We start from the raw sequence: 12,083 nt of genomic DNA, 5'->3' as shown, positions 1-12,083 counted from the left end.
ATTTTTTACGTAATAATATTAAAGTTCCCAGCAATGAATAGAGACAGTTAAAGTGAACGATACCAATATTCTCCACTCTAATCCTCCATTTGACATAGACCTCTCAAATTACCCCTCGCTCTGCGATCGCAAAGCACCACACTCCAAATCCAATTCCGCACCCTCTAATTGCTCAATTTTCTTCTCGCTTTGAGGAAAATTGCGCGCCAAGAGCCGACGGCTAACTTCGTTACAGCCAGATAGCGTCACTGTCGCTGCTGCTGCTGCGGTTCGGCTAGGATCGGGCACCAATTGGGCTTGCGGTCGGCCGGTAAGTGTGCTGGTGACATTACCGATCCTATGGAGTGACGTTTTGGGTAATTGCATTGGTGCGGTCAGTCGCTGATTGCCGTGGCAGACGGGTATTAATTGGGGCGGATTATGTATCATGGGGATTTGAAATTTAACCTAAGTAAATAATAAGCAACTAATGTACGTTAAAGGCCTTAAGCAGGAATGTAGCATGTAGAATGAGTGGTAAGGGATTAATCATCGCTACCTTACAAATTCGAGTCCGATTCAAGTTCGATTCGAGTCCGAGTCGAGTTCGAGTCGATTCCGATTCGAGTCCGATTCGAGTTCGATTCCGATTCGAGTCCGATACGAGTCCGAGTCGATTCCGATTCGTGTCCGATTCGAGTTCGAATCGATTCCGATTCGAGTCCGATCCGAGTTTGATTCGAGTCCGATTCGAGTTCGAATCGATTCCGATTCTATTCCGATTCGAGTCCGATTCGAGTTCGAGCCGAGTTCGAATCGAGTTCGAGTCGTTTCTGATTCGAGTTCGAGTCGAGTTCGAATCGATTCCGATTCGAGCTCGAGTCGAGTCCGAATAGATTCCGATTCGAGTCCGATCCGAGTTCGAGTCGAGTCCGATTCGTGCCCGATTCGAGTTCGAATGGATTCCGATTCGATTCCGATTCGAGTTCGATTCGAGTCAGATTCGAGTTCGAGCCGAGTCCGATTGCAGTCCGATTCGAGTTCGAGTCGAGTTTGAGTTGATTCCGATTCGATTTCGAGTCGAGTTCGAGTCGATTTCGAATCGAGGTCGAGTCGAGTTCGAATCGATACCGATTCGAGCTCGAGTCGAGTTCGAGTCGATTCCGATTTGAGTTCGAGTCGAGTCCGAGTCGAGTTCGAGTCGAGTCCCATTCCAGTTCGAGTCGAACTCGAATCGATTCCAATTCGAGTTCGAGTCGAGTTCAAGTCGAGTCCGATTCGAGTTCGAGTCGAGTTCGAATCGATTCCGATTCGAGTTCGAATCGATTCCGATTCGAGTTCGAGCCGAGTTCGAATCGAGTTCGAGCCGAGTTCGAGCCGAGTTCGAATCGAGTTCGAGTCGAGTTCGAGTCGAGTACGAATCGATTCCGATTCGAGTTCGAGTCGAGTCCGATTCGAGTTCGAGCCGAGTTCGAATCGAGTTCGAGCCGAGTTCGAATCGAGTTCGAGCCGAGTTCGAGTCGATTTCGATTTGAGTCCGATTCGAGTCCGATTCGAGTTCGAGCCGAGTTCGAATCGAGTTCGAGTCGAGTTCGAGTCGAGTCCGATTCGAGTTCGAATCGATTCCGATTCGAGTTCGAGCCGAGTTCGAGCCGAGTTCGAGCCGAGTTCGAGCCGAGTTCGAGCCGAGTTCGAGCCGAGTTCGAGCCGAGTTCGAGTCGATTCCGATTCGAGTTCGAGTCGAGTTCGAGTCGAGGCCGATTCGAGTTCGAGCCGAGTTCGAGCCGAGTTCGAATCGAGTCCGAATCGATTCCGATTCGAGTCCGATTCGAGTTCGAGCCGAGTTCCAATCGAGCTCGAGCCGAGTTCGAGTCGAGTTCGAGTCGAGTCCCATTCCAGTTCGAGTCGAGTCCGATTCGAGTTCGAGTCGAGTTCGAATCGATTCCGACTCGAGTTCGAATCGATTCCGATTCGAGTTCGATTCGAGCCCGAGTCGATTCCGATTCCGATTCGAGTTCGAGTCGAGTTCGATTCGAGTCCGATTCGAGTTCGAGTCGAGACCGAGTTGAGTTCGATTTGAGTCCGATTCGAGTTCGAGCCGATTCCGATTCGTCTCGGATTCGAGTTCGATTCGAGTCCGATAGGAAAACAGGGAAATAGGGAAACAGGAATATAGGAATAGGAATATAGGAAAATAGGAAAATAGGAAAATAGGAAAATAGGAAAATAGGGAAATGGGAAAATAGGAAAATAGGAAAATAGAAAGACAGAACAGATCCTTTTTGCTATGTTTATTTTTCAATAAACAACGTTAAAAATTAAAATATTAAATGAAAGGAATGTCGCGCGTAGGTAACTACAGTATTAACAAACCAGTGTAAGCAGAGATCTTACGGAATGGGATTACACGGAATTCAAACTCAGTGTTGAAAATGAAGCATATTATAATACGTATCTATCTAGCTGGTAACAGCACCAAATTTGAATTATTCAGTATGTTTGGAACAGTATTGTAGGGCCTTGATGGTATATCATCCCTGGATGTAACTACATATATTAAGAGGTTGGTAGTAACCTCCTGCCAAGCAGGAGGGAGGATTTTTAAGATATTCAATTTTTAGTAAAAATTTATTACCAATATTCTTTAATCAATCGTTATCCCAAATTGAGGATTTGTATTCCTAAAATATTTGATTCTTCTAATTAATATCGACTTAGAGAACATATTTTAATATAAATAACTATTATGGTATAAGCTTTGGTATAAGTTAAATCACAGAAAGTCTAATCTAAACCCTAAAGTGTAATTTTATCATAAATTTATGATTACGAGTATTACTAAAATGTGGCAGTAAGAGTTTGCTTTTATTTTTTCTCTCTGTACCTTTGAATGTTCTCTAACTGAATTATTATATTTCATCATGTAATAATTTTGTATTCTTACTAGAATGGCGTCATCGTCCAAATCAACTGGAAGTGTTAGAATTCCTGAAAGCTTTTGATCAAATGGATGACCATTGGTTATATGAGTTTCCAAATCAGCAAGTTCGTTTTTGCTCTCTTTACATTTTGACACGTTCACAACTCTCATTGAAAAGCTCTACAGATCAACGTTATTTGTTAAGAATTGCATTTTTTTATTTTAAATTATCCTTTAGATAATTTAATTAAGAATTGCAAACATTTATTAAAAAATATTGAAATAAAATTATATGAACTAAAAATAAGTAAATTGTGATTTTAATCTATTAAAACACATGTTGCTATATCATGTGGTTTAAAAGTATTGGCATTTTATGAAAAAATTGCCAGATTTTGGATACATCTTCATGTTGTACTAGTAACTAAATATTCTATGAAATGCCAGATTTCATTATGAATGTACTTTACTTACGTATGAAACTTGGACATGTATTAATATAATTATGTTCGATAGTATATTTCTAATGTCCATTATAAAAAAGAACCAAATTCTTCAACAACGAAAAGCTAATCAATATAATATTTTTTTAAATAATATTTTTTCCGATCCAGAATTATGGGTTTAAGCTCAAATATTAATTCATATTATTAAATTAGAAAAAAGTCATGTAAAGGACATGGAGAATTAAAAATGTCAGGTATAAAAATAGTTGTTAACTTCCTTTCTTTACATTACAATATTCTACGATGCATTTAATATTCGAATTTGTTTTTATTATTTTATTTTTTTCTTCAGTGCTTGGAGAGGTAAGTAAATTGTTCTTATATTTTAAAGATTTTTTTGAAAATATATTTTTGTTTTAGGAATATACTCTTGAAACTATAGGAGCGAAAAAATGCGCCCTAAATTTTGGAACTCAGGAAATTAATTATGAATTGACTATAAATAATGAAAAGGATGGTGCGAAGTCTTTAACACTAGAGTTTAATTTAGATGAACCCATTACAAAAGACTTTACTGTGAGAATGTGTAAAAATATATGTTTAAAATATACCCAATACAGTATAAATAATAATACAAATACTCAATCAAGAATTTTTAAAGTAGTTTTTGCATATTTTGGAATAATTCATAATTTTTGAGATGACTTCTAAAATATCATACTTTTTGAATTTTGAACAGTTTATTCATAGTTTGGTTGGATACAGAGAATTTTATCAGAATTAAACATTTCTCAGAATATTAAAAATCAAATTTTGATTTCATTTTCTTATTTCTTGAAAACAATGATATACAGGGTGTCCCAGAAATAAGTGTAAGTATTTTAACGGGTGGTAGATCTTGATAAAAGAAACATATTTTCTCTTTATTGTTTTTCAAATATAAGTCCAAAATAACGGAGTTATTTTATTTCGAAAATTTCCAAAAGAAATAATTTTTTTGCTAAAATTTTGAGAACCACTCGATCTTTCCTGGATTTTCTTTCTTGTAAATTTAATCTAATACTTATGTTGCCATATTATCAAGAAATTATTTTTTTTAAATAAAAACTAAAAAAAATTCCAAAAAATTTTTCAAAAAATTCCGAATGTTCAAAAAATTTTTTCCGCGAAAAAACCCTCATATTCGTGTTTCTGGGGTTGAATTATACTTACAGTTAAAATACTTGCACTTACTTCTGGGACACCCTGTATAAGTAACAGAAGTTTCAATATTAAATTATCCTAAATTTTCTTCTTAACTTCTGTAGGACACTCAGGCAAAATAAAACACTAATTCACCACAAGTACTCATCATCAGCAGATGATTAAAACTAACTACTAGTTTTAACCATCTGCACGCGCGTTTAGTGTTAAAAGTAAAGTATTTTTGGTGAATTAGTTTTTATTTTTTAATTAGTGTGTTTTTAACACCAAAGGTTCCAACCTCCTAACTGTAATATTCGCGAAGAAATATATTTTCATCTTTCTAATCAACAACTATTTTTATTAAGAGATAGTTCTTTGGAAAGTCCGATTTTTATACTGATAGGTTCAGGAATTACTTTCTTCTGACTTTTTTAGTATAGAGCTGATATTAATATTATGACATCTGGACAATACATTCACTACATTGAACCTGATGGAAACGTATGCAAAGATATAAACGATTTGGGTAAAATAGCATGGGACGCATTTAGGAACGCTGTGAACCCAAAAATTAAAGATCTTTGTACCATCCCGCCGGTAATTATATTGTAATAGAGAGGATACAAAATAAGATGCTCTATTCCACATCATCATCATCATCATTTTCAACTTCTTCATCATCATACTTAATCAGTTTTATCCTACTGAGATGATTATGGTGAGGTTTCTCATGTATATTCTTATCATAGTATTAGAAAACAAACTATTTTAAATATTGAGAGTGAACAACACAAATAGGTTTTGTTTTAACTTTCTTAAGTTATTTTAGTCATAATTCTGCGATCGATTATTTTTTAACGACAAACATATTGACAGATGAAACCTTTTTAAGGGCAAGTACAAACTGGAAAAATTTCAAGTGAAAAAAGGAGACTTCGATGTTCCCATTCCTACTGCTGGTCAGTTTATGGCTCAGTTTCATTTGCACAACAAAAAAGGATTGGAAGTAGCCTGTTTGGAGATGGAATTCCGTATTCTAGAAAATTAGAACTAAATATGGTTAAAAAAATATCATTATTGTTTTTAAATACAGCAGAAACAATTAATAAAGGTTTATAAATTTCGGTTGGCATCAGACATTATCCTTGTACCCCCTCCCCTCGAATACATGGTGTATTTTGATTCCAGGAACACGTCTATGAGTTTTTTTTGTGCGACAAAAATCGAAAAGTACATATATTTCGAAATTTTTTGGAAAATTTTTAAATTTTTACTTAAAAAACATATTATCTGTATTGTGTCTCCAAAAAGAAATTTATTTTATTTTGGAGAGATGAATCCGCCACATAGGCATAGTGGCGGATTCATAACTCGTGGGAATTTTTGAAAAAAAAAGCAAGACATTTTGAACCTCTTCATGGGAAATTCCATTTCAGAAAGTTGGCAACACTGTAATACAACTTAAAAAGTCGCAGTGAAATATACAACTATCCCATAAAAAAAAGTAATCTATCCTCTTAACATAAGTAATACATAAATATAACAAAAAGGAGGAATAAGAAATACATTTTCTTCTTCATATTTATTCAAATTAGTGGGTAAAATATAAGTAACATTTATTATTAACCAGATACTAGTGTTCAGTAACTTCAAGGTAACCGCGTACACATAAAAACACTTCATCCTTATCGTTCAGTAAAGACAGTGTTGCTTTCAAGCTCCCGTACATTGGCGGAAAGTTTACCTCCTCTTTTGGTACTTGGTAGTCAACTATTTCGTAATGGCCCTGGAATAGAATGGAATTCTTTTAAGTAAAAACTAAGAAAAATCTATTAAAATTAAATACTCTTATCATTATAATATACAAAATATCCTGAAATAAATATGCTTTATTATTTATTTATTTTTAATTCTTTTTAATTCCTTCTTGGCGTTCCTTTTACGACCATTTCTTTTATTCATTAACAAACAGACAACCATTTTAAAGAAAAATTAAGACATCACGATATATTGGTGATTTAATTCATTCAGATATATACCTAACTCAGGGGCGGATACAGGAATTTATTTTAGGGGGGGCCCAAATAAAAAATAATGTAGAATATGCTTTTTAGGGCGCTATTTTTAACCCAAAAGCCTAATATTTAACCCAAATTATGGATTTTAGGGATGGCCTGGGCCCCATGGCCCCCCCTCTGTATCCGCCACTGACCTAACTGGACCAGTAGATCCACCAACAAAATAAACTTGTCACAAAAGTTAATTTTGGTACGACACTTAGACTTTACTTGACTTCGTTTTAGTGATAAAGCTCATTTGAGAAGAATTCTAGAAAAAATCCTATTTTACCTTTTTAACATCGCAATAGTTTTCTACCATATTGGCGAAATGTTTCTTTAGGCGTTTCCAGCTTCTGTCTACGTAGGTTCTAATCACATCACCTATTTTCCCATCTTCGCTGTAGACGTTCTCGTTCCACTCTCCATTGGTGAATTTATCTACTTGAAATATGTACTAAAATTTGAAAAAAATCTTCAATTTAAACAAAAGTTCAAAAATTAATGTTGGTATCCATAAAAATCCATGGAAATTACAGGAATATTATCTAGATCTGAAATATATACAGGGTGCTACAAATTTGAGGTACGAGCATTGGTGTCTCCATAACCGTAATAGATACGAAGATGGTTAAATTGGGGCAAAGTTGCTCCTTGGGATGTTCGCCAACATGCTATAAAAAAAATCAAAAATTTCAAGGATTGCTCAGTTTTTTGAGACAAACGGATTCTTTTGAAAATAAATTTTATTTTTTGCTGTCGTTACTTTTTAGAAACTTAAAATACTAATTGCACATTCTCATAGCCACTTTATCAGGGCTATCTGACAGTTTTTTAGATTTTTAAATTAGCTTATAATTTGTGAGATACATGGGCCAATTTCATTTTTTTAAATACGGACCTGCATTTTTTATTTGAGGTTTGAGGAATTTTGTTAAATTATTATTTCGCAAATTAATGAACTGGAACCAATGGATAATGGACCCATATGATGACTTTCATGATTCACGGATTTGTCCATTCTCGATTTCCGATTTTGATTTTGGGGATTTTTGAAATATGAATTATATCGTGGCAACTACAACCATGTCGAACACCTGGAAAATGCTCTAATAATGCAAGCTAATAATGCAAGATAATAATGCAAGCCTTTAGATATTTGCAAACCCATCCCATTATACTAAATTCCGTTATAAAAAAAAACAAAATATATTCGGCAATTCAGTGGTTGTAAAAGTTCAAAAGTAAAATATATCAATCCCAAATAAAATTTTAATATGTGTATGACTATTTTAGTAAATAACATTTTGATTTTTTTGTTATTTATCACGGCCTACTAATAAAAAAATGATATATACTAAGTGACATTGAAAATAGAACACCCACTAAATATTATTTAATTTTAATAAATGTTTGTAAGCATGTTTATTATTGTATCGATAAGAAATGAATATAATTTGAACGCCGTCAACACACTAGTTTTTGTGCTATCACATCCAATAGAGACCCGGCTTTCTCACAGTATGTTACTTATTCTGCTACAGAGTAGTTTCAGGTGTTTTTATGAGTTTATTATAATGCCTAGAATACGTAGACGTGCCAATTTTAGACAACTCAGTGATTTTGATAGGGGTCGGATTGTGGGTTTGCGGGAGGCAGGATTATCATTTCGAGAGTTTTCTGATAGGGTCCATAGAAGTGCTTGCACTGTTGCCAATTGTTGTAGAGCTTACTTTCAACAACACCGTGAACATCGTGCCAGAGGTACAGGGCGTCTAAGATTAACCACTGAGGGTCAAGATCGCCGTTTAAGGCAAGTAGCTGTCAGAGACCGTTCGGCCACTTCCCGAGCAATTGCTAACCAATGGTTTCCGGAACACGGAAGACTCATCACGATGCGAACTGTTTACCGACGAATACGGTCTTTTGGACTGTTTTCTTTTCGGCCTCATTGGGTTTTACCATTGACCCCTGAACATCGACGATAACGTCTAGAGTGGTGCAGAGCCCGACAAGAATGGGGCGCAGAATGGAATGCTATCGTTTTTAGTGATGTGTCGCGATTCTGTTTGGGAATGCACGACGGTCGGGCGCGAGTGAGAAGATACCGTGGAGAACGGCGGAATCCACAGTTTTTCATGGAGAGGCACGTAAACCAAGTTGTAGGAGTTATGGTTTGGGGAGCAATCGCATATGGTAGCAGGTCACCTCTAGTATTTGTTCGAGGTAATATGACAGCCCAGCGCTATATTGAGGAAATTGTGGAAGCTTATCTCTTACCATACTTACGAACACTCCACGATCCTATATTTCAACAAGACAATGCCCGTCTCCATGTTGCTAGATTAACTGTGAACCACTTACATAATGCCCAAGTTAATCTCCTACCCTGCCCACCAAGATCTCCAGATCTCTCACTAATTGAACATGTATGGGATATCATGGGTAGGAGACTGACAAACTTACCGCATCCTCCTCAGACACTAGAAGCTCTTCGGCATGAGATACAGTTAGCATGGGATGAAATACCGCAAGAAGACATAAATCATCTAATTAGTTCGATGCCCAGACGGCTGAACGAATGTATAGAACATCGAGGTGGTCCAACACATTATTAACAAGGACAAGGTAACGAGCCAATATTTTTACTCCAAATTTTGATCATTTACGCCGTTTGTCAACCTACATTCATGTACAAAAGATTATTAAAATTAAACAATTTTTAGTGGGTGTTCTATTTTCAATGTCACTTAGTATATTTTAAATATTGCAGTAAATAGTGAAAATAAATACAGAGTGATATGTAATTTTGAGAAGCTCATAGAAAGACGGATCGCATCATTTATGAAGATTTTTATTTTATTCTTGATATACAGGGTGTTCCATTTGAAAAAAAACGTAACTTTAGTTCATATTTTTAAAATATTTTTTTCGTACAAAAACAGAGTACGCCATTGTATTCTACGTAAAAAGTTCTATAAGAATCAATTTTAATCTTTTCTATATCATTCACAATAACGGAGATACGGGTGCTGTCCCAAATTGCAAAATTTTCGAAAAGACCCTGTAGCTCAGAAACAAAGAGAGGTATGAAGATTTTGTTTACAGCATCTAACGTTGGACAAAAAAGTGGGACGGGCTTGTTCAAACCGCATCCTCCTATCTTTACTAATAACGCAGATACCGTTTGATTTCAACTAAAATGGGACACCCTGTACACAAGAAGTGCTAAACTGTTTCGACTAATGTGCGAATAATCTAATTATATGTTTTCATAATCAACTTAGAACTCCGTAATATTAAATACTTACTTGAGTATTTTCGTTAAACTCCTCATTGAGGTCTCCCTTTAACGAAAACGACTTGTGCCCTTCGGAATCGACATTTTTCGAGGTTATGACAGGTTGGGAAGGGTTGCTCGCCGTTACGTCGCATGTCTCGATATTGCTTATGATCATCTTGTATGGTGCACTGGATGGTTTCATATTTCCATAGGAGGCGTAAACTACCAAAAGGTAGCTTAAAAATGGAAACGATGTTCTTGCTACCATTTCGATTGCGTTACTGGATGACAACTTTTTAAAAATATGTTTTTAATATATTTTTAGGATTATAGAGTGAATTTCCTTTAGTTCATGTGATAAATATAATTTTAATTTATGGTTTTTGAAATACATTTGATTTAAATATAACTTTATTGGTTTGAATAACAGTAATAATAGCACACAAAAAATTCCCAATAATTTTGACTCACTTGTACATGTATCACATTCTGATCTATAATAATTATGAAGTAAATAAATATATGAATTATAAAAATAATAACAGGCTGAATTCGTTTAAATCAATAATTAATTTAAAAAGTTCTTGAAAATTTTGCATGTAGGTTAATTTTAATTTGTATAGTTCTATTCTTGTTATATGCGTTTTTTATTTTTAAATATCAGTTGACATGGGCATAGATAATATAAAAATATTTAGATTATCTCTATTGTATACAGTCCAGGTTTGGAAAAAATCATTATTTTTTAAAAAAAATCAAAAAACTCGGATTTTTTTAATTGAAATAAGATTTTTTTGATTTTAATTCAAAACAATATTATTTAAATCGGATTTCCAAATGACTAGGACTTAGTTCCAATTAAAGTCCTATCCTAAATGGCTAAATCTTTCTAACTCTGCCCGATATCGATAACATTAACTAGGGCGCGTGTCTTTTTTCCACATCGGTCACCAATATATTCCGCAAAAAAGTCGCTCGCTTCAGATCAAAAGGATTTTTTTTCAAACATCTAAAAATTTTTAACTTTTGTCATTTTAGGTTTGTTCTCACAGCGTGTTCCCAACATGTTTGTGACTTCTTCCAAACCGGTGTTAATGCGCAGGTCTCAAATAATGCAGTTTCTGATCAATTTCAAACTGTCTGTATCCAAAAATTCGGATGCCTCAGATTCATCGGAAGATTCAAAAGCGCTCAGTTCTCCTCTTTATTTTTTGAAGAAAAAAACACTAAACAAAAACAACATACGTTTTGTAGGTTAAGTTTACCAAGGAGTGACGTCGGGTCGCAATACGCATGCGCTGGACACTTTACTTGCAAAAGATCCGCGAACAGGTCTGACTGTCAGCTAACAATCAGAATTCTCTGTGTGAACAGCGTACTGTTGGTTGGAAACCAATCAAAAATTTCTGTGCGAACGCGTTTTACCCTATTGCGCATGATTATCTGTTGGAAATATGTTTCTTACAGCTGTGAGAACAAACCTTTTAACGCCTAGGCATAAAAGTAAAGCACTGTTACGCCTAAGCGCAAAAGTACAAAAATATATTATTAAACTGATATTAAGTGTCAAATTCAACGAGTGTATAAATTGTTGCTCGATTACTGTTTATATTATTGCAATGTTTCAAATTGTTAAAACAATTATTTGTAATGTTTTAAAAGAAATAGTAAAAATGTACTTTTTGTGCCTCCCTGTAACGTCGGAATAGCTTTAGTGGTATACAGCATCGTCAAAAAAGTATAATTTTTACTCCTAATAAAACAATACACTATTGTTCGGAAAAAATAGTCTTAAGTCGAGAATGAAATTAGTATGTATTATCTAATGTCAAAGTGTAAAGTACTTACTGCAGATCAAAATGTCGGTAGGAATTTGGAAACATGCAACCGTTTCAAAAAATAAAATAACACATTTTCTGACAACGATTATAGATTCTCGGGAATGAAGATAGTCTTTATATCAGAAGAACCTAGTTCTGGCTCTAGACTTTGCGAATGATATGTATTCGAACAGCGAATTTTTGTCACTTATACATAAACTTTAAAATAAATCCCTGCGTTTAGCGGTCTAATGGATTCACACGAAATTACTTCAAAAATCGGTCCAACATTTAAATTGATGAATAGATATTTTTATATAGTTTTATAGCATTTACAATTAATTATTTTTCGATTTGTTATCTGTTATATCTGTTATCTATACTAATATATAA

The 12,083-nt window shown here is 34.8% G+C and overlaps 3 protein-coding genes across 3 annotated transcripts; 2 read left to right on the top strand and 1 right to left on the bottom strand.

Moving 5' to 3' along the window:
* Positions 1–509: 509 nt before the first annotated feature.
* Positions 510–2,139, top strand: LOC115889858. Its single transcript, XM_030909936.1, has 3 exons — positions 510–516; positions 564–997; positions 1,060–2,139. The coding sequence occupies exons 1-3, from the start codon at positions 510–512 to the stop codon at positions 2,137–2,139; spliced, it is 1,521 nt and encodes a 506-aa protein (XP_030765796.1).
* Positions 2,140–3,636: 1,497 nt separating this feature from the next.
* LOC115889881 lies at positions 3,637–5,642 on the top strand. Its single transcript, XM_030909970.1, has 4 exons — positions 3,637–3,708; positions 3,766–3,921; positions 4,966–5,127; positions 5,423–5,642. Exons 1-4 carry the CDS (start codon positions 3,649–3,651, stop codon positions 5,576–5,578), a joined length of 534 nt encoding a protein of 177 aa, XP_030765830.1. The 5' UTR covers positions 3,637–3,648; the 3' UTR covers positions 5,579–5,642.
* Positions 5,643–6,106: 464 nt separating this feature from the next.
* On the bottom strand, positions 6,107–10,148 carry LOC115889880. Its single transcript, XM_030909969.1, has 3 exons — positions 9,899–10,148; positions 6,880–7,044; positions 6,107–6,316 (listed from the first exon to the last, which is right to left on the bottom strand). Exons 1-3 carry the CDS (start codon positions 10,136–10,138, stop codon positions 6,164–6,166), a joined length of 558 nt encoding a protein of 185 aa, XP_030765829.1. The 5' UTR covers positions 10,139–10,148; the 3' UTR covers positions 6,107–6,163.
* Between the last annotated feature and the right edge of the window lie 1,935 nt (positions 10,149–12,083).

Source organism: Sitophilus oryzae, unplaced genomic scaffold (genome assembly GCF_002938485.1).
Source record: "Sitophilus oryzae breed Bouriz unplaced genomic scaffold, Soryzae_2.0 scaffold_857_pilon_pilon, whole genome shotgun sequence".
Lineage (NCBI taxonomy): Eukaryota > Metazoa > Arthropoda > Insecta > Coleoptera > Curculionidae > Sitophilus > Sitophilus oryzae.
This window is presented reverse-complemented; position numbering and strand designations above follow the sequence as displayed.

Excerpts from the sequence above, each read along its gene's own strand:
- LOC115889858 (XM_030909936.1), top strand. Across the intron at positions 998-1,059 it reads CAGATTCGAGTTCGAGCCGA|TCGAGTTCGAGTCGATTTCG; the intron begins GTCCGATTGCAG and ends TTCGATTTCGAG.
- LOC115889880 (XM_030909969.1), bottom strand. The coding sequence starts at position 10,138 with ATGGTAGCAAGAACATCGTTTCCATTTTTAAGCTACCTTTTGGTAGTT. Across the intron at positions 7,045-9,898 it reads AGTTTAACGAAAATACTCAA|TACATATTTCAAGTAGATAA; the intron begins GTAAGTATTTAA and ends TTCAAATTTTAG. Across the intron at positions 6,317-6,879 it reads ACTATTGCGATGTTAAAAAG|GGCCATTACGAAATAGTTGA; the intron begins GTAAAATAGGAT and ends ATTCTATTCCAG.
- LOC115889881 (XM_030909970.1), top strand. The coding sequence starts at position 3,649 with ATGCATTTAATATTCGAATTTGTTTTTATTATTTTATTTTTTTCTTCA. Across the intron at positions 3,709-3,765 it reads TTTCTTCAGTGCTTGGAGAG|GAATATACTCTTGAAACTAT; the intron begins GTAAGTAAATTG and ends TTTTTGTTTTAG. Across the intron at positions 5,128-5,422 it reads ATCTTTGTACCATCCCGCCG|GGCAAGTACAAACTGGAAAA; the intron begins GTAATTATATTG and ends AACCTTTTTAAG.